This window comes from Amblyraja radiata, chromosome 6 (assembly GCF_010909765.2).
Source record: "Amblyraja radiata isolate CabotCenter1 chromosome 6, sAmbRad1.1.pri, whole genome shotgun sequence".
NCBI classification, from domain to species: Eukaryota; Metazoa; Chordata; class Chondrichthyes; order Rajiformes; family Rajidae; genus Amblyraja; species Amblyraja radiata.
In genome coordinates, this window is record NC_045961.1 from 91211948 (window position 1) to 91236764 (window position 24817).

Here is a 24817-nt window from a genome sequence, read left to right on the forward strand (position 1 = left end):
GGTCTTTCTTTCACAGCTGTTTAATTTCTTAAATTATTTGTGGTAAGGAGTGAATGATGTATTGCATATTTGCATTATTCAGACAGCCTTTTAAGCAGACAGCTGCTTTTAAATCCAAATTAATTTGTCCTTAGTGTAAATCTGTTAACATGAACCCCCTTTAACAGTGCATGGACATTACCATAAGTACGTGTTAAATTATTTTAACTCCAAAACATGCAGAGTGATATTAATGCAGCAGTCCAAATTTTAAATTCCAATCCCGACATTCATTTCTTGACTGTCCAAAATAAACAGCAGTAAATCACAAGTACTTCCTAACTGCTTCCACCTGCCTGCCTTAAACGACAGTGCTGTCAAATAGTTTCCTGTATGGTGAGGCTGGTGAGGGTTACCTTGACATTAGCCAGAAACGTAGGAGGGTGAAAAAAGCATGAGGCACAAGTATAAGCAAATCCTGCTGAGCACCAAATCCCTCTGTGCATTAAACCTTCTGATCAGGAAAAGCATTGTACGATGAGAAACTCTAACAGACGCGTTTGCAGATGTAAAACTAGAAACTTAAGCACTCAGATGCAAGTTGACTCAGAATCACAGAAAGTTTCCCTGGGATCAAAACCAATATTCTGCAAGGCAACACAAATTACATTGTACAATTTGTAAAGCTGGGGCTAAATTGAATCAGATTCTAGTGCTCACATTATTACCAAGCTTTAAAAGCAGCAGGAGACTGATAAGGCTGAGAAGCAGTGCACAGAATAGTAAATAGGGCCAGGGCCATTGAAGTCGACAGCATAAAAAACAGGTCTTTCGACCCAACTCGATCATGCCGACCATGATGCCTGTCTATGCTAATCCCCTTTGCCTGCATTTGACCTTTTTAAATGTTACAATTGTATCTGCATTTACCTCCGGCAGCTTTAATATCCAAATCACTTTACAACATTAAACAACCTTCCCAATTTTCTATCTTTACTTCCTCTGGCCTAATGCAGAATATGAGTTCTCATCTTAAGAAGCGCACATCACAAATTATTCATGAAAACGTGATTCTTCCACATACCCCACTTATCCCCGACCAGTACAGGACAGCCAGCATGGAGCGTATCTGCATTGCCCTGTCCATTTTTGTGAAGATTCCACCAAAATAGTGCTGCATTCTTTAAAAAAAAAAAAGCATAATTAATAATAGAAAAACAACAGAAAAAGCTGAATGTTTATAATATTATTCACATATACATTTTGAATTAAAGTGTTATTTACTTTTTTACACAATGAATGTGATTTTTATAATAGTACTTTATAGACAAAAGACAACAGGTGCAGTAGGCCATTCTGCCCTTCGAACCAGCACTGCCATTCACTGTGATCATGGCTGATCATCCACACTCAGTACCCCGTTCCTGTCTTTTCCCCATATCCCCTGACTCTGCTATCTTTAAGAGCTCTATCTAACTCTCTTGAAAGCATAGAGAATTTGCTTCCACTGCCTTCTGTGGCAGAAAAATCCATAGATTGTCATAATGGGCATCATAAATTGAGATGTTCTACTTTTATGATTATGAATGTAACAGGTGAAAGAAGCTGTGAAAACACAGCATTTGATAATTTTATAATATCAATTTATGATGAAGGGTCTTCAACATAAAACTTTTTTTTCTACAGTTACTGCCTGCGAGTATCCAGTATATAACCATATAACAATTACAGCACGGAAACAGGCCATCTCGACCCTTCTACTTTGTTTTTATTTCAGATTTCTAGCATTCGTGGTTCTTTGACTTTGACAATCGCTTCAGTATTACAAGTTCACTCATCCTGGCAGTCTTTGAAAGCTTGCTGGATGATGCCCACATTTTCTTTTGGGTAATTGGGTTGATCATAGAGACTAATACTCCGGTGGATTTGTTAGATTTCAGTGTTACTGAAACTGACGGGCACAGCAGGGGAAGCACAGTTGGGGAAGAAAAGGGTCCATTCATTCCATGGCAACTTACAACCATGGAAAAAATGGGATGGTAGTGGGTACTTTATGGATTAAGAACATTCAAAGTGTACATTATTACATGTCATTAGTGCAAACCTTCAGTGAATATCTGTCAAATATTCAATAGTTAGGTCTATGAGAAATTGCAAACCTGCTTTTTGTTTGATATTTATTCACTGGCAGGATGCGGGCTTTGCTGTCTGGTTCACATTTATTTCCCATCCCCAAATGACCCCGAGTCATTTCAAGGGACGTTTAAGAGTTAACCACATTGCTCTGGGTCTAGGTTTACGTTGAGGCCAGACAGGGTAAGCGTGGCAGATTTCCTGCCCCGAAGGACATTAATGAAACAGAAGTGGTTTTAAAACAACAAACTACAAGTTGCAAAGGTCACCACTTGAATTTAAATTATCCAGCTACCAGAATGATATTCAAACATATCCATAGATCAATGGCTCAGGCCTCCACAATTTAGGACAAGGAAAGTAACCATTCTCTACCTTAGTGTCATGCACCACAGAGACAGGCCCTTCAGCCTATCAACTAACTGCTGACATCAAATTCCCTTTTATCCTAATCCCATTGACCAGCACTTGGTGGATAGCCTTGCCGATCAATCTGATAAATATTGTGAAAGTACCTGCTTCCAGCGCCTCTTTCTTACCCACTGGCCAAATAGTTAATTTGTAGGGTTAAACAGAAATGGATGACAGTCTAAAGAAGGGACTCGACCCATTCCTTCTCTCCAGAGATGGTGCCTGTCCCATCTCTGAGTTACTCCAGCATTTTGTGTCTATCTTCGATTTAAACCAGTATCTGCAGTTCATTCCAACACAAATGGATGACAGCTCTTCATTTAAAATAAAACAAAACGCTAGATCTAAAAATCATTAAAATGAAAATCAAGAGCAATTTGTGATTGTTCAGTCATTCAGCACAGAACGGGCCCTTCGGCCCAATTTGCCCATGCTGACCAAGATGCACGGTCTACACAAGTCTCACCTGCTCGTGTTTGGCCCATATCCCTCTAACACTTTCCTATCTGCAAACCTTTCCATGTTTGCTGTGTTTCATTCTATTGCTAAATTCTCTCACAGAACTCATCACTGTGATAGAGAAGATTTCTCCAATTCTTGGCTATGTTACAAAAATATCTGAACTTCATACTTTGCACACGCAGTTTCTATGGAAATATTTCTGAAGGTGGAACATTTGTTGACAGAGCTATTGTTGACAGAGCTGTTTTAATGCTAGTCATACTAGCATGAAAACAGGTCCCTCAACCTGACTCCTCTATTCTGACCAAGATGCCCATTAAAGGTAGTCCTATTTGCAAATAATTGATTTTGAAATGATTGTTGCTGTTTTAAAATGTGATCATTGCCTTGCCTCTTCCTAATTGTAATTCTCAAGCTCAACTCTTCCAATTCTGGCTCCGTCTTGCACCTTACATTTAATCATTCCACACTGACAGTAAACCCTTCAGCTGCCAGGTCCCTATGTCCACAAATTCTCTCACTACCTATTTATTTCTATTTCCTCCTTTAAGAAACTTCTTGCATCCTTTTGCCTGCATCTCCTTCTTTGACTCAGTGTCAATTGTTACTTTATAATTCTCAGGCAGAGTCCAAGAGTCAAGTCAAGAGCGTTAATGTAAGACATAATCTAATTCAATTTAAAATTGTACATAGATTATATTATTCAAAAACAAGATTGAACAAATTTTATCCAAATATATCCGCCACTTGTGATAAATGTCTAGCCCAAAAGGCAACTATAACACACTCCTTAGTTTCCTGCATAAAACTTTATAGATTTTGGAATGATATTTTTGAAATATTTACAAAATTGTTCAAGACAAGAATGGAACCTAATACTGAAATGATTATATTTGGCGTAATGGAAGATGGGAATAAATTGAACACATCTCAAAATCTATTCCTTAACTATGGTTTAATAATAGCAAAAAAATTAATTCTTAAATTTTGGAAGGGTACATCAATACCAACGCTTAAAATGTGGATTGCAAGTATGTTGGACACCGCTCATCTTGAGGAAATGCGATTCCTCCTAATGGATAAATCAGACCAATTCATAACGAGTTGGTCTCCATTCGTCTTTTTTTTGGAATCATATGGTGCAACACAATTGTAAAAAAATAACTGTTTCAGGACTGGACGAGGGTTGGTCAAGATTATAAATAATGATCTCCTTTTCTTTTCTTTTTTATTTTATTTTCTTTTCTCTATTTTCTCTCTCAACTTTCTTCATTTACTCGTTTTCTTTTTTCACACACTATATATTTCACATCTTTCTATCCTTTACTATCTAACTTCTTTTTCTTATTCTAATCTTTTTTCAATGTAACAAAAAAAAAAAGAAGAAATTGTACATAAAATGTATTATGAAAATATATATTAGGCACTTTGGTGCCATATGACTGTACTTACTTCTAATAAAATAAAATATTAAAAAAAAAAAAAAGAGCGTTTTATTGTAATTTGTCCTGAAACGGAATAATGAAATTCTTACTGTTCAGGACGGACGATGACAGCGAGGTCAACATTTGTAACACGATGGACACGAAAAGAAGAAGCATAACAGGTTTGTAAACATTGGTGAGTTCACATCCTGTCCTGAATAGTCTCCTTATTAAAGGGCCTGTCCCACTGTACGAGGTAATTCAAGAGCTCTCCCGAGTTAAAAAAAAAAATCAAACTCCTGATAAGCACGTAGAATGTACGTCGCGGGTACGTCGGAGCTTGGGACATCTCTTAGCGGCTCGTAACGCTAACGGCAGGTACTCTGGGAAACATGGTAAGCTCGGGAAGACTCGTGAAGATTTTTCAACATGTTGAAGAATGTCCCCCGAGAGCCCCGAGTACCTACGAGCGGCTATTACCGTAAATCTCCGAGTTCGAATCAGGGGAAACTCGGGAGAACTCTTGAATTAACTCGTGCAGTGGGACAGCCCCATTAGGGAAGGATAATAATGCATTGGGAGCCGTTCAGAGAAACTTTACTGGACTGACTCCTGAAGTGGACTGGTTGTCTTATGAAGAAAAGTTGGACAGGTTAGGCTCGTATCTGCTGGAGTTTAGAAGAGTGAGAAGCAACCTAATTGAAACAACCCTTGAGTGTTTTTTGCTACATTAAAGGAAGCTTGTGTTGCCTAATCTGCTAACATAACAAGGTTTTCAAGGTATTTGAATAATACTGCATACAATTCACCAAAGTCTTAGGGTTGTAATCCATTGCTATTCCACAACATTTTAATCAGATGCTAAACTTAATAAGGAAAGGAATTAATTTGAAATTGGGGTTCAATCGATAAGTTAAGGAAAAATGGCAGCAGCTTTCCTTAAAGACTTTACAATAATCAAGAAACTCCTCTTTTTTTCTACTGTATTCATTTGAGGTGGAATGTCCAGAGCGCAAGATGCTGATTCATTTGGAACAGCCCTTTAGCATTTACTGAAGTGAGTGGTTTGGCATACGAATAATTGTGTCAGCCATGTACAATCCCACTTGCAGAAGTCTGACTAATCGGCATACAATGAGCTCACCGCTGCTGATGCTGAATTCTTGTAACAAATTAGGTGCAGATGAGCTGTGTAAAATTAGAGTGCAGTTGCCCTGAAGTCAACCTGAAAGTGGTGGGACTCCCCACTGCCTGACACCTCCACACAAAATTATCAACACCATTCTTTACAGATATAATGCCTAATAAAGCACAGCATCAGTCCTGTGGTGTAGCAAGGCTTATTGGGTGCCAGGAACGAGCTGGGAAAGAGCCAGATAGAGTGATCTCACATTAAAAACATGTCAAGTACACGCTCACCATTTTGTGTCTTGACATTTCTACTCTGCAACGAACGTTCATAATATCACAAAAAACGTCCTTATTCGATTTTCACTCCTCACAAGCTTAATATTATATAACCTGACATAATTTCCATCTCATTGCAAACATGACAAAAAAAGAAATATGCCATAACAAGACTTCAGCAGCTCATCCAGGATAAACCTTTTGATGAATGGTGACACGAGAAATAATTGCAGATAACCTCATTGAAACTTACATGAAAGGCTTGGATGCAGTGGATGTGGAGAGGATGTTTCCACAAGTGGGAGAGTCTAGGACTAGAGGTCACAACCTCAGAATTAAAGGACGTGGTGAATCTGTGGAAATCGGCCACAGAAGGCTGTGGAGGCCAAGACAATGGATATTTTTTGGGCAGAGATAGATTCTTGTTTAGTACGGGTATCGGGAGTTATGGGGAGAAGGCAGGAGAATGGAGTTAGGAGGGAGAGTTAGATCAGCCATGATTGAATGGCGGAGCAGACTTGATGGGCTAAATCTGCTCCTATCACATAATAAAATCCTGAGAAATAAACAAACTGCTGGAGGAACTTAATAGATCAGGTAGCATCTAGGTAGGGAAATAGACGCAATGACTGTTTTGGGTCGGGATCTTTCGTAAAAATGATGGAATAGAGGAGGTGTCTTTGAAAAGAAACAACATTTATAAGAACCAAATTTATTGCACTAACTCCATTACTCTGAATTAATTTATTCAATACTGCATACTTTTAGTAATTATTGATTATAGTATATTTATTTGTTGTGTTATTGTGTTTATTTGCCTGTAAAGTTTCAACAAGTAAGAATGTTATTGTTCCATACCCGATGCATATGAAAATTAAACACTCTTGACTTGATTAACCTCATTTCAGGACTGAAAGGCTGAAATTAATATCTTGCCAAGCACTTGCCAATCCTGTTATTGATGTTACATTCAGAGAATGTCATTGATTACATTAAATGAAACGAGTAACCAGTAATCTATCTCAGGATTAACTTTGGCCTTGTTCAGTATCAATGTGCAGGTCCAAGAATAGGATTTGAACCTATAACCTACTGACAACAAAGAAATGGTAGCATGCTGAGTCAGCAATTTTATTTTTATAAATGTTTAATTCAAGGTGAGACCAAGTGTAGACTAGGTGACCGTTTTGCTGTACTTGCGAAGACTTGTTGGATCTCCCAGTTTGCTAACCATTTTAAATTCCCCTCTCCATTCCCATGCTGACTTTTCAATCCACCTTCTCCGCCCCAACTCAAATTTGAAGAACAGAATCTCACATTTTTGCTTGGATAGTCCACAACCCAGTGCCATGAACATTGATTTCTCCAGCTTCAGGTAAGTTTCCCACCCTCATTCTCATATACCTGTTTCTCCGCCCCCTGGCTGCACGCCTTCCTCCCACTGCCCCTGTCACCCAGTTCTTTAAACCTCTTCTGCCCACTATCTCCTGTCCCTCCCCAATCCGTGTTCCCCATCTTCTTTCTCTCCACCCTCTTCCCACCTCCCCGTTCACTCATTATCCCTCCCTCTGGTTTTACAGATCACTTCTCTTAAAAACATAGAAACATAGAAAATAGGTGCAGGAGTAGGCCATTGGTCCCTTCGAGCCTGCACCGCCATTCAATATGATCATGGCTGATCATCCAACTCAGTATCCCATACCTGCCTTCTCTCCATACCCCCTGGTCCCTTTAGCCACAAGGGCCACATCTAACTCCCTCTTAAATATAGCCAATGAACTGGCCTCAACTACCTTCTGTGGCAGGGAGTTCCAGAGATTCACCACTCTCTGTGTGAAAAATGTTTTTATCATCTCGGTCCTAAAGGATTTCCCCTCTATCCTTAAACTGTGACCCCTTGTCCTGGACTTCCCCAACATCGGGAACAATCTTCCTGCATCTAGCCTGTCCAACCCCTTAAGAATTTTGTACGTTTCTATAAGATCCCCCCCAATCTTCTAAATTCTAGCGAGTACAAGCCAAGTCTATCCAGGCTTTCTTCATATGAAAGTCCTGACATCCCAGGACTTCTTCTCCCTTCCTTAACTGGTTCCCTCTGAATTCCATTTTACCGCTAGCCTTTTTTTTACAACCGGCATCCATCTGCCAATCACTCATCCTCACCTGAATCTACCATTACTTGTCAGTTTTTGTACCACTCCTTCCCCTCGCATCTCTTTACCAGTTTTCTCTCCCCACTACTCCATCAGTCTGAAGTAGGATCTGTCCTGCGAATGGGAGGAGAAATTGAAATGGATATCAACCGGGAAATCCAGCAAGCCTTAGTAGAACACAAGTATTCTGCTTGTCTGCTCGTTTCCCTCCACAGATGCTGCCTGCCCTGTTGAGTTCTCTTAGCACTAAATGAGACAAAATTAGGAGGAATTGAGGAGGAATTTCTTTAGTCAGAGGGTGGTGAATCTGTGGAATACTCTGCCACAGAAAGCTGTGGAGGTCATGTTAATGGATATTTTTAAGGCAGAGATAGATAGATTCTGAAGAAGGGTTTGGGCCCGAAACTTTGCCTATCTCCTTCACTCCATAGATGCTGCTGCACCCGCTGAGTTTCTCCAGCATTTTTGTGTACCTTAGATAGATTCTTGATTAGTGCAGGTGTCAGAGGTTACGGGGAGAAGGAAGGAGAATGGGGTTAGGAGGGAGAGATCGATCTGCCATGATTGAATGGCAGAGCAGACTTGATGGGCCAAATGGCCTAAATCTGCTCTTATTACTTATGACATGAGAATAAGGTGCATTCCACTCACCTTGACAACGGGAACACTAAAGTTAGCATAAATGAAAGCAGTTGATCCTCCAGCTTCTACTCCACTCAACTGAAAAAGATAAGCACAGTGGGACTTATGAGAACACTTCACCATTAAACATTAAACTGGTATCATGACCATGAAGAGAAACAAATAATCTGCCAAAGCGAACTATTATTGCATGCTTGTTACTTTATATCAGCATAGCAAATCTTGCTGTCTGAACAAGATGACTCTGAGCCATATGATAGGATTTAGAGGCTCATAGCAATTTTGTACCTATACCTTTACCACACTTGCACACATGACAATAAATTCAACTTGATTTGAGAATCGCAGAGAAGCAGTATCTTTGGTATTACAACCAGAGAGGAAATGGGGGAAAGAATAGAAATGTGCACATTTCCTCTAAAGGAAACTGACTAAATAGATTGAGTTTTGCTGGTGGATGGCATTTCAACAGAAAATTAAAAAAATCAATACTTACATATATCATGAACGTTGCCACCCTGTTTCCAGATTTCATCCTATACAGTGAACTGTTTGGTGACTAATGCAAATCAAAAAGGAAAAAATATTATTAAGCAATGATCGTTTTCGTGTGTCTTTAGACTAAAAGATCAGAGACTTAACGCCTTCAATGTTTGTATTTTTTACTATGTTTTCCAGAATTGTATGTTATTGTCCATTGATAAAAGAACTAATATTTATTTTCTTGAATTAGAATGGCAAACATTTAAAGTGGGTTAAAGTTCACAGCAATACACAGAACAATATGAGCATGATCGAGACATTCAGCCCTCGAGCTTGCACCACCAACTGATTATATCTTCAACTCACACTTATCAACATATCTTTTAATGGAGAAACATTCATTGACCTTTAGTATGTCTTTGGATTATAACTAGAATCTCTGGTGACATATGGAAGTTACTGAACTTATATCTGGACTTTCAAAAAGCCTTTGACAAGGTCCCACACGAGCAAAATTAAAGCACATGGTATTGGGGGTAGGATATTGACATGGATAAAGAACTGGTTGGCAGACAGGAAGCAAAGGGTAGGTCCTTTTCAGAATGGCAGGCAGTGACTAATGGGGTGCTGCAAGGCTTGGTGCTGGGACCCCAGTTATTTACAATATATAATAATGGTTTAGACGAGGGAATTAAATGTGACATCTTCAAGTTTGCAGATGACACAAAGCTGGGTGGCAGTCTGAGCTGCGTTGATGATGCTATGAGGCTGCTGGGTGACTTGGATAGGTTGGGTGAGTGGACAGATGCATGGCAGATGCAGTATAATGTGGATAAATGTGAGGTTATCCACTTTGGTGGCAAGAACAGGAAGGCAGATTATTATCTGAATGGTGTTGGATTAGGAAAAGGGGAGATGGAATGAGACCAGGGTGTGCTTGTACATCAGTCACTGAAAGCAAGCATGCAGATACAGCAGGCAGTGAAGAAAGCTATGACATGTTGGCTTTCATTGTGAGATGATTTGAGTTTAGGAGCAAGGAGGTCCTACTGCAGTTGGACAGGGCCCTGTTGAAACCATACCTGGAGTATTGTGTGCAATTTTGGTCTCCTAATTTGAGAAAGAACATTATTGCTATTGAGGTTCACCAGGTTAATTCCTGGGATGGCGGGACTGACATATGATGAAAGAATGGGTCAACTGGGCTTGTATTCACTGGAATTTAGAAGGATGAGAGGGGACCTTATAGAAACATATAAAATTCTTAAAGGATTGGACAGGCTAGATGCAGGAAAATTATTACGCATATTGGGGAATCCAGAACCAGGGGTTATAGTTTAGGAATAAGGGGTAGGCAATTTAGGACAAAGAGGAGGAAATACTTCTTCACCCAGAGAGTTGTGAATCTGTGGAATTCTCTGCCACAGAAGGCAGTGGAGGCCATTTCACTGGATGTTTTCAAGAGAGAGTGAGATATAGCTCTTTGGGCTAACGGAATCAAGGGATTTGGGGAAAACAGGTACGGGATACTGAGTTGGATGATCAGCCATGATCATATTGAATGGCGGTGCTGGCTCGAAGGGCCAAATGGCCTACTCCTGCACCTATTTTTCTATCTTTCTATGTTGCTACCAGAGCTCTAGCAACCTGGAATGTAGCTGGGGCCTTCGGCTGGAAGCCCCCAGTTCTGATCAGTTTGTTTATTGTCACGTGTACCGAGGTACAGTGAAAAGCTTTTGTTGCATGCTAACGTGCCGGGGATAGACAATACATGATTACAGTCAAACCCTTTACAGCGTAGAGATACATGAGGGAATAATGTTTAGTGCAAGGTAAAGTCCGATCAAAGATAGTCCGAGGGTCACCAATGAGGAAGATAGGATTGCTCACTTGTTGTGGTAGAATGACACAAAGCTGGGTGGCAGTGTGAACTGTGAAGAGGATGTTAGGAGGTTGCAGGGTGACCTGGATAGGTTGAGTGTGTGGGCCGTTGCATGGCAGATGCAGTATAATATAGATAAATGTGAGGTTATCCACTTTGGTGGCAAAAACAAGGGGGCAGATTATTATCTCAATGGGGTTAGGTTAGGTTAGGTAAGGGGGAGGTACAGCGAGACCTGGGCGTCCTTGTACACCTGTCACTGAAAGTTGGCGTGCAGGTACAGCAGGCAGTGAATGAAAGCTAATGGAATGTTGGCCTTCATAACAAGAGGATTTTAGTATAGGATTAGAGAGGTTTTTCTACAGTTGTATAGAGCTCTGGTAAGACCACATCTGGAGTATTGCGTACAGTTTTGGTCTCCTAATTTGAGGAAGGATATCCTTGTGATTGAGGCAGTGCAGCGTAGGTTCACGAGATTGATCCCTGGGATGGCGGGACTGTCATATGAGGAAAGATTGAAAAGACTAGGCTTGTAGTCACTGGAGTTTGGAAGGATGAGGGGGGATCTTATAGAAACATACAAAATCATAAAAGGACTGGACAAGCTAGATGCAGGAAAAATGTTCCCAATGTTGGGCGAGTCCAGAACCAGGGGTCACAGTCTTAGAATAAAGGGGAGGCCATTTAAGACTGAGATGAGAAAAAACTTTTTCTCCCAGAGAGTTGTGAATTTATGGAATTCCCTGCCAGAGAGGGCAGTGGAGGCCAAATCACTGGATGGATTTAAGAGAGAGTTAGATAGAGGATACAAAGGACATTTATTATCACATACACCAATTGGTGTAGTTAAATTTGACTTAATGGGCTAGTGGAATCAAGGGATATGGGGAGAAGGCAGGCACGGGTTATTGATTGGGGACGATCAGCCATGATCACAATGAATGGTGGTGCTGGCTCGAGGGGCTGAATGGCCTCCTCCTGCAACTATTTTCTATGTTTTTTCTATGTCTAATGGTTCAGTTGCTTGATAACAAGTCGGAGCACATGTGTGCAACTGACATTGGCAAGACATACAACCCTTGGAGGCAGGAGCTCAGCTTCACTGGTATGAATATTCACAACATCTGCAGCCGCTTAGGGTAGCGACATCCATCCAATTGTAAGCCTATGCCTGACGAAACTTTTCTTCATTTTCGTCCCAAATGGTTAACTTACATTCTAAGATTATTAGCGTTACTTTCAGATGCTGCAGCCAGAGGACACATCTCCCTGGGTCCTCTCCCTCCTACCTACAGGGTAGGTCACAGGCAGCTCTGCCTCAACACCAGAGGATATAGTTTTAAGGTGAGAGGGGGTAGATTTAATAGGAATTCGAGGGTCAACGTTTTTTACACAAAGGGTGGCGGGTATATGGAACAAGCTGCTGAAGGAGGTAATTGAGACATGTACTATGCAACATTTAAGAAACGTCTAGAGTGGTAGAAGGGTAGGATAGGTTTAGAGGCATATGGGCTTGCACTAAACATTATCCCCTTATCATGTGTCTATACACTGTAAATGGCTCGATGTTCGTGCCATTAAATATGATTACAACCCAAGTGATCTGCTCTGTTCCCTAACCAAAGACTCTCCATCTAACACTCGTCTACTTGCAGCCTTGGAGGAATATTTGACTCGTGTTATCTCTGCCTTCATTGCCAGCATTTATTTTGAGCTCTGTATCTGGCCCCTGAATCTGCCCAAACCGCTAAATATGCATCTGATACGGATCAGTCTGACCCGAAATGTCACCTATCCATGTTCTCCAGACATGCTACTTGACCCTCGACTCCATTCAAGGACCCAAGCAGTCGTTCCAGGTGCGACAAAGGTTCACCTGTATCTCCCCAACCTCCTATGCTACTTGACCCGCTGAGTTACTCCGGCACTTTGCGTCTTTTTTTTGTAAACCAGCATCTGCAGTTCCTTGTTAATACATCCATCTGGTTTTATTCACTTCAATCCGGCACACTCCTTGACCAGCCTCACTCGTGGTGCCCTCTATAAACTCACCGTTGCATGGTCAAAGTGTGGCTCATAGTGACCTCCAATCCCATAGTTCACGACCTGGAGATACTCTGCGTAAGGCTGCTGCACGTTTAAGCCGGTGAGATGAGCAATCCGCAGGTCCAGCTTGCCGATCACCGGGTCCACTGTCTCTTTGAGCCAGGCGCTGGGAAACAATATACAAACACATAACTCAGTCAGTTAGTCTGGCTGACAGTACGAAAAAAACCATCAGTCTGACCCAAAACGTCGCCTGTCCATGTTCTACAGAGATACTGCCTGGCCAACTAAGTTACTCCAGCACTTTGTACCTTCTTTTTCCAAATAAAAACTTTTTTAAGAAGGGTAAGTAAATAATTGTGTATCCTGTTATATTGGAAACATAGAATACAGGTGCAGGAGTAGGCCATTCGGCCCTTCGAGCCAGCGCCGCCATTCAATGTGATCATGGCTGATCATCCACAATCAGTACCCTGTTCCTGCCTTCTCCCCGTATCCCTTGATTCCGCTAGTCCTAAGAGCTCTATCTAATGCCCCTGTCCCACTTGGGAAACCTGAACGGAAACCTCTGGAGACTTTGCGCCCCACCCAAGGTTTCCGTGCGGTTCCCGGAGGTTTTTGTCAGTCTCCCTACCTGCTTCAACTACCTGTAACTTCCGGCAAACACCTGCAACCTCCGGGAACCGCACGGAAAAGTCTCCACAGGTTTCCATTCAGGTTTCCTAAGTGGGACAGGGGCATTAACTCTCTTTTGAATGCATCCAGTGAATAGGCCTCCACTGCCTTCTGTGACAGAGAATTCCACAAATTCACAACTGCCTGGGTGAAAAAGTTTTTCCTCATCTCAGTTTTAAATGGCCTACCCCTTATTCTTAAACTGTGGCCCCTGGTTCTGGACTCCCTCAACATCGGGAACATGTTTCCTGCATCTAGCGTGCCCAATCCCTTAACACGTTAATAATTATGGGAGCAGTGCTAAAAGGAATGAACATTTCCAGGTGGACCCTACCTATCATCTGCTAGGTCTATTTCAAAGCAACACCCAATACATAAACACTCAACAAATATTAAAAGGAAAAATAACATGTATTGTCATAGAATCATAGAGTGACACAGCATGGAAACAGGTCCTTCGGCCCAACATATCCTAGCAACACTAGTCCCACCTGCCTGCGTTTGGTCCATATCCCTCCAAACCTGTCCTATCCATGCACCTGGCTAACTGTTTCTTAAACGTTGGGATAGTCCCAGCCTCAACTATCTCCTCTGGCAGCTTGTTCCACAAACCAACCACCCTTTGTGTGAAAAAGTTACCCCTCTGATTAAATCTTTTCCCCTTCAACCTATGTCCTCTGGTCCTCGATTCACCTACTTTGGGCAAGAGACTCCATGCATCTACCTGATCTATTCCTCTCATGATTTTATACATCTTTATAAGATCATCACATCCTCCTGGGCTCCAAGAGATGTTTTTAAAAGAGAGCACCATTTATCAGTATTTAAACTAAATATTTAGGCTTAGGTTTAGTTTTATTAATGTTATGTGTACCGAGGTACAATGAGAAGCTTTGTATTGCATGCCATCCAAACAGATCAGATACACTATACATAAATACAATCAAGTCAAACACAAGTTCAATAGATAGAGCAAAAGGGAAGATAAAAGAATGCAGAATATAGGTCCCAGCATTGTAGCGCATCAGTTCCAGAAACAAAGTCCAAGATCTGCAATAAGGTAGAGGTGAATCGGACAGTAGCCAAGCTTATGGAAAGACCGCACAGGAGCCTGATAAGAGAGGGGAAGAATCTGTTCCTGAATCTGGTGCTGCGTGCTTTCAAGCTTCTGCCCCTTCTGTGAGTGGGAGCATGTAGAAGAAGGAATAACTGGGATGGGAACGTCTTCCATTTAAAGAAGGAACATGCACTTCTATAACGCTTTTTTAAAAGTTTCACATTTAATTAATAATTTTTAATTGTGTTTCTGCAGATGACGTGGACTCCAATTCCAGCGTTCTTGCACTCTCTATATTGCAGCTGTAAATGTATCTGATTTTTCAATCACAAACTGCTAGTCTGTGTTAGTCCGCTAAATCCGCTTTACTTTCTTTTTCCCCTCCTTCATTGGCCTCCTTCCCACCTGCCTTTGATTGGTAACCCTCGTGAGATGCTTTGGATTATAATAGGACTGGATATTGTGTTTCTGCTCAAGCTTTCACTGTAGTTTTATGTTTAAACTTGACCTGCTATTTTCTATCGTAGCCTCAGTATCTCTTCAGTATCCCTTCGGCCCCACTCGCCTTTAAAACTGAGTTTATATTGACATTCTCTTTCTTTCTAACTAAACATGCCCCATCGCATCTCCCACTTTAAGCTGCACACAATGTGCATACACTGTGCCTCTACCCATTGCACTAATCTTTCCCACTCTCCCTGCACTCATACTTGCTCAATCTCATGGAACATTCTGCTTTAAATTAGGCAGTGAATGCAAAAGGATCACATATATTGGAACCATGCCAACAACAGTCTCCCTCAACTGTGAATTAAATAAAATGGATTGGAAAAATGTCCAACTTAATGTGTGCCACAGGGGCCGGATGCAAGCAAGCCACTTGGGTATCTGTTACAAATTCTGTGCCACAACGAAAGTGGAGGAGGATAGGAGAGATTTATGGCAAGGGTTTAAGCTACCCGATATTAAACTTAAGTCAATGCAATGCATTTTTTTTTTTGTCACTGGCCACCATGAAATTAAATGATATCAAAGACAAGCAAAGTTAGATAAAGACCGACCAATGTATTGACAGGCGATTACAGCTGGTTAACCCAGAATCCTGCTGACAGCCTTTGTAGTGTTACCTTTTACTGATCCGATATTCCATAGCGGTCTGCTTCTCTCCCGAGGCTACTACTGACCTCTGCAACTGTTGAGGCAAGAAAGCAGCATCAGTGCATCCATGTAATGAAAATGAACTGCAGGTGCAGGTTGATACCAAAGCCAGACACATTTTTTCCAGAGATGCTGCTTGACCCGCTGAGTTACTCCAGCCTTATGCGTCCATCAGTGCATTCATGTTGTTTCAACCAGTAATCAATATGAACATTTCAATACAAAGTTACTTTCAAAATTGCAAAGTTATACTCTCATGAAATACATCACCAACAATTTAATTGTTAATTATGTGGAGGAGTGACAGAAACTTCAGGTGCTGGAACCCTGAGCAAAACACAAAGTGCTGGAGTAACTCGGGTCTGGAGTAATGGGTCAGCCAGCACCTATGGAGCCAAAGACAGACGATGTTTCAGGTGAGATGGCGTCTACCCATTCCCTCCACAACTTGCCTTTCAAGAGAGTGCTAGATAGGGTTCTTAACGATAGTGGAGTCAGGGGATATGGGAAGAAGGCAGAAACGGGGTACTGATTGTGGATGATCAGCCATAATAACATTGAATGGTGGTGCTGGCTCGAAGAGTCAAATGGCCTACTCCTGCACCTATTGTCTATTGTCTCTATCTTAGGTGTAAAATTATATGTTCATAGGTTCATAAATCATAGGAACAGAATTAGGCCTTTCAGTCCATCTAATTTACTTCGCCATTCAATTATGGTTGATCTATTTTTCGCTCTTAACCCTATTCTCCTGCATTTTCCCCACAATCTTTTATACCCTTACTAATCCAGAACCTGTCAAACTCCACTTTAAAAATACCCAAAGACTTGGCCTCCACAGATGTCTGTGGGAATTAATTCCACAGATTCACTACCTTCTCACAAAGTAATTTCCTCTTCATCTCCTTTGTAAAGGTACGTCCTATTATTCTGAGGCTGTACCCTCTAGTCCTAGACTCTCCCAATAATGGAAACATCCTTTTCACATTCACTCTATCCAAGCCTTTCATTATTTGTTAAGTTTCAATGAGATTCTCCCCTCATCTTTCTAAACTCCAGTAAGTACAGGCCCAGGGCTATCAAACATTAACTCAATTATCCCAAGGATCATTCATCAATATCAATGATATTGCACTGACTAAGAGTGCAGAGTGGAGCTCAGGCATATTGCATTCATTTAACACAATGTCTGAAGGCAGTTTAAAGCAGTAAAAACAAGGTTGTAATAGAGATTGAAAGGTTACCAACAAGCAGACAGGATAAGTACGCAATACCCTTTTGGACAATAAAAACAAACGGATTTTCTTCGTCAAGTCAAGTTGCATTTGCAGTATTGTCAGATGCACACACTCAGCGAGGTACAGGCAAAGCTTTCATTGTACCTTTGCTTATTCATCCTGTCTATTCATTTGGTAATCCATCTACATATCCCAATTTCCATCATAATCCTCTTTATTGCTTTCAGCGGTCTTCAGACATTGTATGTGCTAAATAAATGTAATACGCTTGAGCATATATGAGTGACGACACTGGGCCTGTATTCACTAGAGTTCAGAAGGATGAGGGAGAATCTCATTGAAACTTACCAAATAGTGAAAGGCCTGGACAGAGTGTATGTGGAGAGGATGTTTCACTAGAAACATAGAAAAATAGGTGCAAGAGTAGGCCATTTGGCCCTTCGAGCCAGCACCGCCATTCAATATGATCATGGCTGATCATCTAAAATCAGTACCCCCTTCCTGCTTTTCCCCCATAATTCCTTGATTTATTTAGTGGGAGAGTCTAGGACCAGATGCTTTTCTCTCAGAATAAAAGAACGTACCTTTAGAATTTAATTTTGTCAGAGGGTGATGAATCTGTGGAATTCATTGACACAGAAGGCTGTGGAGACCAAGTCAAGGGACATTTTTAAGGTGGAGATTGACAGATTCTTGAGTAATGGGGCATATGGGAAGAAGGCAGGAGAATGGGGTTGAGAGGCAAAGATAGGTCAGCCATGATTGAATGGCGGAATGGACATGATGGGCCGAATGGCCTAATTCTGTCCCATAATTTATGAACTTATGAGCTCCACCACACACTGACTGACTGTGCTCCCAATGGCCCCCACCACACAAGGAGGGTATACGCGGGAGAGGAAAACCAAGGATAGAATGCAATGCATTACTGCTACTCAACTACAATTTCAGACTCTGCACAGTGCCAAGCAAACCATCTTTAGGTTTATATGCAGACTGTGGTGAAATATATATGTAGAGGTTAAAAAATTGCAAATGCCATAATCCACAAAAATGTGTTGGCTCACAACTCAGTGCATTACAAATAATAAACTTCTCCTGGATTAATTTAACTTCAAATTTAATGTTTGCTTTGGAAGGAAAATGTGCAAGTCATGCCAGCGCAGTCCACAGGGTGAGAAAATACCATTGCTGAGCTGAAGCTTCCAATTGAGCCCCTTGTGACCCGTGGGTTTCAGGGAACACATCCACAGTCAGGAAGATCCAAAGGACATCACTACAATCACCATGGTTTTGCTTTCACAAAATTACTTTACATAGAAACATAGAAAATAGGTGCAGGAGTAGGCAATTCGGCCCTTCGAACCTGCACCGCCATTCAATATGATCATGGCTGATCATCCAACTCAGTATCCTGTACCTGCCTTCTCTCCATACCGCTGATCCCCTTAACCACAAGGGCCACATCTAACTCCCTCTTAAATATAGGCAATGAACTGGCTTCAACTACCTTATGTGGCAGAGAATTCCACAGATTCACCACTCTCTGTGTGAAAAATGTTTTTCTCATCTCGGTCCGAAAAGACTTCCCCCTTATCCTTAAATTGTTACCCCTTGTTCTGGACATCCCCAACATGGGAAACAATCTTCCTGTCCAACCCCTTAAGAATTTTGTAAGTTTCTATAAGATCCCCCCTCAATCTTCTAAATTCTAGCGTGTACAAGCCAAGTCTATCCAGTCTTTCTTCATATGAAAGTCGTGACGTCCCAGGAATCAGTCTGGTGAACCTTCTCCGTACTCCCTCTATGGCATGAACTTGTCCATTTTCCAATATCAACCATTTGAGAAAGTGGATGAGATTGTTGCTGTAACATTGCTGCGTGGGAAAATCTCCTCACTTCACTGACTGGGAACTGGGTTGAGAGTGTGGAAACAAGTTTCATGTTGGACCAGTGCAGCCATTGCATCAAGGAAATTGTTCGCTCATCAGTTCTGACACCCATTAGATTAATGCTAACCGCACTGAACTGCCCCTCTCTGATGGAGGGGTTCTTGAAATGGGAAGAGATATTTCATCATTTGCTTAATAAGTTCCAAATGTCATGCCAGAAACAATAACAGTCTGGAAATACTGTTGTGCACACATGATTCACGAGGAGTGATTCATTCCAGTAGTCTAGTCTTCATTTGCAATAAGATATTATAAGATAAAACAAAAAATATATATATAAAACTGCTTACTTTTGATACATAGACATAATTTTTATTTGTATAGTAGTTTTACATTTTATATAGATTTATGTATCGCACGAAACAGGCCCTTCAGCCCAACTTGTCCATGCTATGCCAAATGCTTTCTTTACCACCTTGTGTCTCCTCATGCTTCGGATTTCAGAGAATGATGCACTTGTACCCTCGTGTCTCTCGCCTCTACAACTCTTCCAGGGCCCTACTGTGCAAGTCCTACCCTGCTTTATATTAGAAAAGTGCAGCACCTCGCTGAGTTAAATGCCACCATGACTCACTTCCCCAGTTCGTCAAGAAACCATTGTGATCTTAAAAAAAATACTCTTCATGGTCCACTGTCCATTTTCAAAGATTATCTAACAGTGTAGGTGGCACGATTAGTAAGTCATCTGTGACCCGAAAATTGGTGGAGTGGTGGACAGGTAAGAAGGTTATTTGCACGGAATAGTCAACAATCCTTGCACTTGGTGAGCATGTTCAGTGTGAACAATTTATTCCTTCCTATCATGTCTGACACAGTAAACTATGAAATGAATACTAATGGGAAAGTGTTCATGATGCAGGAACCAGAATATCTGTATCGCCTGACGACCACTTGAATCACCAAAGCCTAATAGGCTGTGAACCATACCGTTAGGAGAGAAACCTGACGGTCATGGTGGGCCGAAGGGCCTGTTTCTCTGCTGCATGAGTCAATATAACTGTTCGTTATTGCAGCCGTGAGAAATATATATATACTGTTGAAGCTACATGTTTACAGTTTGACACTAATTTCAATATTATTTTCTTTATCCACATTGAATTTTAAAACAATATTCTTGATTATGACATTACCATAGTCAAGAGCGGCAACAGAAACCCATGTTCGATCCAGACTATGGGTGCTGTCTGTATGGAGTATGCATGTTCTCCCTGTGTGGTTTCTCTCAGTGCTCCGGTTTCCTCCCACGCTCCCAAGGCGTACAGGTTTGCAGGTTAATTGGCTTTGGTAAAGATTGTAAATTGTCCCTAGTGTGTAGGATAGTGCTAGTGTACAGGGATCACAGGTCGGCGCGGACTTGGTGGGCCCAAGAGCCTGTTACCGTGCTATATCTCTAAGCTAAACTAAACTGAACTAATATAGTTGTATTTTAATTTAGACACTTGCAGGTTTACTGTTCTGATATTACTTTATGCTCATAGTCAGGCTTACTAGATGTTATTACCAACTAAACATAACTATGTCCCTCTCGCTCCATGTTTCCAGAAAACTATTCAGGACGGCCAATAGAGTGAACAAAAATATATATAAATTGTGAATGACACAAGCTCTTGGTAAACAGCAGATGCGATAATGTCTTTAGATTTGTTAATTAAAAAATGCCCTACTGGCCATAGGGGAAGTGGTGTAAAGATTCATCAGCTGACTCCTGGGGTGGCAGGTTTGCCGTCTGAGAGAGATTAACTGCACTTGGACTGTTTTAGAGGAGACTTTATTGAAACTGAGAACATTCTTACAGGGATCAACAAGATGGATGCAGGGAGGATGTTCCTCTTGGGATTAGTAACGGTGCTGAGCAAAAGTATCAGCCATGGACTTATTGAAAGGCAGAGCAGGCATGAGGAAACCAAATGGCCACTCCTGCTTCTGTTGGTATTTTCTTATTACAAGTTCCACAAACTGCCTGCTTAACACCAAAGCTAACCCAACACAAAACAGCCTTGGCATTTGCTGCGGAGAAAATGTTGCAATCTCCAAAGAACCTGGCACAAGCCAGCTCCCATCCATCTGCTCTCTCTTGCTGCAGTTCTATTAATGGCAAGGATAGTCTTCTGTTGAAAACCATACGGCAATTAATGGCCCCCCTTCCCCTGCTCTTCTGTACTGAGTAAAGTATGTACAATTCCTTCCTCCCCCAAAACCTGCACAGAAATGGTTCCATCTAAATATGAGGAAAGACATTCCTAATCTGAGGAAAGACATTCTTGCCATAGAGGGAGTACAGAGAAGATTCACCAGACTGATTCCTGGGATGTCAGGACTTTCATATGAAGAAAGACTGGATAGACTCGGCTTGTACTCGCTAGAATTTAAAAGATTGAGGGGGGATCTTATAGAAACTTACAAAATTCTTAAGGGGTTGGACAGGCTAGATGCAGGAAGATTGTTCCCGATGTTGGGGAAGTCCAGAACAAGGGGGTCACAGTTTAAGGATAAGGGGGAAGTCTTTGAGGACCGAGATGAGAAAAACATTTTTCACACAGAGAGTGGTGAATCTCTGGAATTCTCTTCCACAGAAGGTAGTTGAGGCCAGTTCATTGGCTATATTTAAGAGGGAGTTAGATGTGGCCCTTGTGGCTAAGGGGATCAGAGGGTATGGAGAGAAGGCAGGTACGGGATACTGAGTTGGATGATCAGCCATGATCATAGTGAATGGCGGTGCAGGCTCGAAGGGCCGAATGGCCTACTCCTGCACCTATTTTCTATGTTTCTATGTTAAATCCACTTCTCTCGAACGGTATTGCAACCACTAACAGAGAATTTCCGTCAACATCTTCTGCTATTAAGCAGGACTTATACCTCCATCCAGAACCTCCCACTCAAATATTTTCTGACCATTCCTTTCCCAAATATTTCTTTGCATGTCTGTTACTGCCAAGGCAGCCATTGACTCTCTTTATTCCCCAACACAGTCCACGACCTGTATTAAACTTCCTCTGCCTCTCAATCTAACACACTAATAGAACTAGTAGAACATTTACAGTATTTTAGGGTGAAAGGGAGGGGTGTTAAAACACCACAATTTGACAGACCACACACAACGCAAGGACAGCCATGACAAAAAGCTGGGTGTCCTAGCAGCAATGCTTGTTGAGGCCAGGAGGGGCAGCAGAGTTTCCATTTAGTCCTTTAACCAGCCTTGGAGTCACAACAAAATGGCAGATTAGTTTAGTTTAGTTTAGTTGTGAGATACAGTGCGGGAACAGGCCCTTCGGCCCACCGAGTCTGCGCAGATCATTGATCCCCGCCCACTAACGTTATCCTGCACACTATGGACAATTTACAATTTTTACCAAAGCCAATTAACCTACAAAGATATACGGCTATGAAATGTGGGAGGCAAGTGGAGCTCCTGGAGAAAACCCATGTGATCATGGGGAGAACGTACAGACAGCATCCGTAGTCAGCATCGAACCTAGGTCCCTGGACCTGTAAAGGGCCTGTCCCACGAGCATGCGACTGCATGCGGCAAGCGCGACCTAACGTGGTCGCTTGAGCCGTATGGCCTCGCGGGGCCGGTCCCACTTCGATTGCCGGAGCCGTATGGAGTTGTGCGGAGCTGGTCCTGACATCGCGCGGGACTCCGAAAAACAGACACTGTCCAAAAATTCCGCGCGGCAACGGCCTGCCGGCCCGCAGCCGCCTCGATGCCGTACGCAGCGTCTTGACGGCGTACGCTTAGCGCGAACATCCCGCGGACTTCGCTCGAACTTCACGTCAACTCGTACGGGATCACTCGACCTCCGCTTCCGGTTTGGTTGCGCTTGCCGCATGCAGTCGCATGCTGGTGGGACAGGCCCTTAAGGCAGCAACCCTACCGCTGCACCACCCTGCCGCCCCACTGCTGTAATGAGGAACAAAACACAAAGTGCTGGTGGAACTCAGCACGTCTGTGGAGTCAATGGACAGGTGACATTTCTGACTTGAGTCTGAAGAAGAGTCCCGACAGATGCTGCCTGACCCGCTGAGTTTGTCCAGCACGTTGTGTTTAGCTTTAACCAACCTTTCTTTCTTATCAGTGGTTTGCCTCTCTATGCAAAGTCAGTATGATTACAGATAGAGAGTGGAGGAGTTAAATCCAAGTATCATTTTATCTCTTCGGTCAGAAAAATATTGTGTTTGAAGTAACCTGAAGTTACAATAGTTTGATTGTGAGCAGAAAATAGCACTGAGATGCATGGTCAGTTAATTCAGTGGCAATGATTGAGGCAGGGATGTGGCATTAGAATTCCCTCTCATCCTTCAAAATAACATCATGAGATCACTTGCATCTTTTTGGAAGGCTAACATAAAATCACAGAAAATGATGGAAATACCCAGCTGGTTGAGCTGCATCTATGGGGGTAGAAACAGAGCTAATGTTTCAGGTTGCTGAATCAGAAGAGCCTTGTCAGAAGACTATCTTCTCCGACAATCCTTTCACCTCTGCAATGGAAAATCTGTCCAGTTAATCTGCTCTTCCAAGTTGTGAGAACTGGCGTCCAATCTGTGAACTATCACACGTAGTTCACTATCACAGACAGGTACACAGATAGGAAAGGTTTAGAGGGATGTGGGCCAAAAGGGACCAGATTAGATAGGGCATAGGGTCGGCATAGGTGATTTGGGCGGAGAGGCCTTTATCTGTGCTGTACGACTGTACGACTCTGTGACAGAAACATAGAAACATAGAAAATAGGTGCAGGAGGAGGCCATTCGGCCCTCGATCCAGCACCGCCATTCATTGTGATTATGGCTGATCATCCCCTATCAATAACCTGTGCCTGCCTTCTCCCCATATCCCTTGACTCCACTAGCCCCTAGAGCTCTATCTAACTCTCTCTTAAATCCATCCAGTGACTTGGCCTCCACTGCCCTCTGTGGCAGGGAATTCCATACATTCACAACTCTCTGGATGATAGTTTTTTCTCACCTCAGTCTTAAATGACCTCCCCTCTATTCTAAGACTGTGGCCCCTGGTTCTGGTGACATGGCTGTTGCCAACTGAAACCTAAAACCAAAGCTTTAGTTAACTTGGATTGACAGGGCAGTCACGTTGACCCCCTTTATTTTACATATCAAGTCTTGATAATAAAGTGCAACAAACAGAAACATGTTGAAATTACTCTGAGGAGAAATGTAGAGCATCACTAACGTACTGAAATCCCATGCATCACTGGCACTTTGTCAACGGGAAAATGGCCGCTGAAGTTTCTGTTATTGGAGTTTTATACAAAGAATTGGCAACCATCCCACAACGAGCTGGCAAATGTTATACAAAATAGAATGACCTCCTACATGGCTTTGGTGTGCATAGTGGTTCATTTATCTCTGGGCTTATGATGGGACGGCTGTGAAAATAATGTTTTGTTGCTCTGTGGTTACCAGCAACAGATTTTCCTATCAGCTGCCAAGTGTATGCTTTTGCCAAAAATGGTTTCATGCGCAAATGCTGATGATGTCTATTGTGACGTTTTAATTCTCTTTCTTCCTCTATTGCCCAATTCCATTTTCCCCTCATTCTGTTGTGCTTTTTTTATGCAACACTTTCCCCATCCAACAGCATAAAGTCAGAGTAAAGCCCCCAATACTTCTCCGCTGGCATACACTCCGCTTCAAGTGAAGTGGGCAGCAAAGTGGTGCAGCGGTAGAGTTGCTGCCTTACAGCAGCAGAGACAC

At 42.1% G+C, this 24817-nt stretch overlaps 1 protein-coding gene across 1 annotated transcript in view; it reads right to left on the reverse strand.

Annotated features, from left to right (window-relative positions):
- Window positions 1-24817, reverse strand: part of p4ha3 (prolyl 4-hydroxylase subunit alpha 3) — a 70775-nt gene that overhangs the window by 998 nt on the left and 44960 nt on the right. Inside the window, exons 8-12 of the mRNA XM_033023205.1 lie at window positions 15882-15946; window positions 13029-13188; window positions 9108-9170; window positions 8621-8689; window positions 1064-1160 (exon numbers count right to left, since the gene is read on the reverse strand). Of these exons, the coding sequence (XP_032879096.1) occupies window positions 1064-1160; window positions 8621-8689; window positions 9108-9170; window positions 13029-13188; window positions 15882-15946 (454 nt within the window). The remainder of the gene's footprint in view (window positions 1-1063; window positions 1161-8620; window positions 8690-9107; window positions 9171-13028; window positions 13189-15881; window positions 15947-24817) is intronic.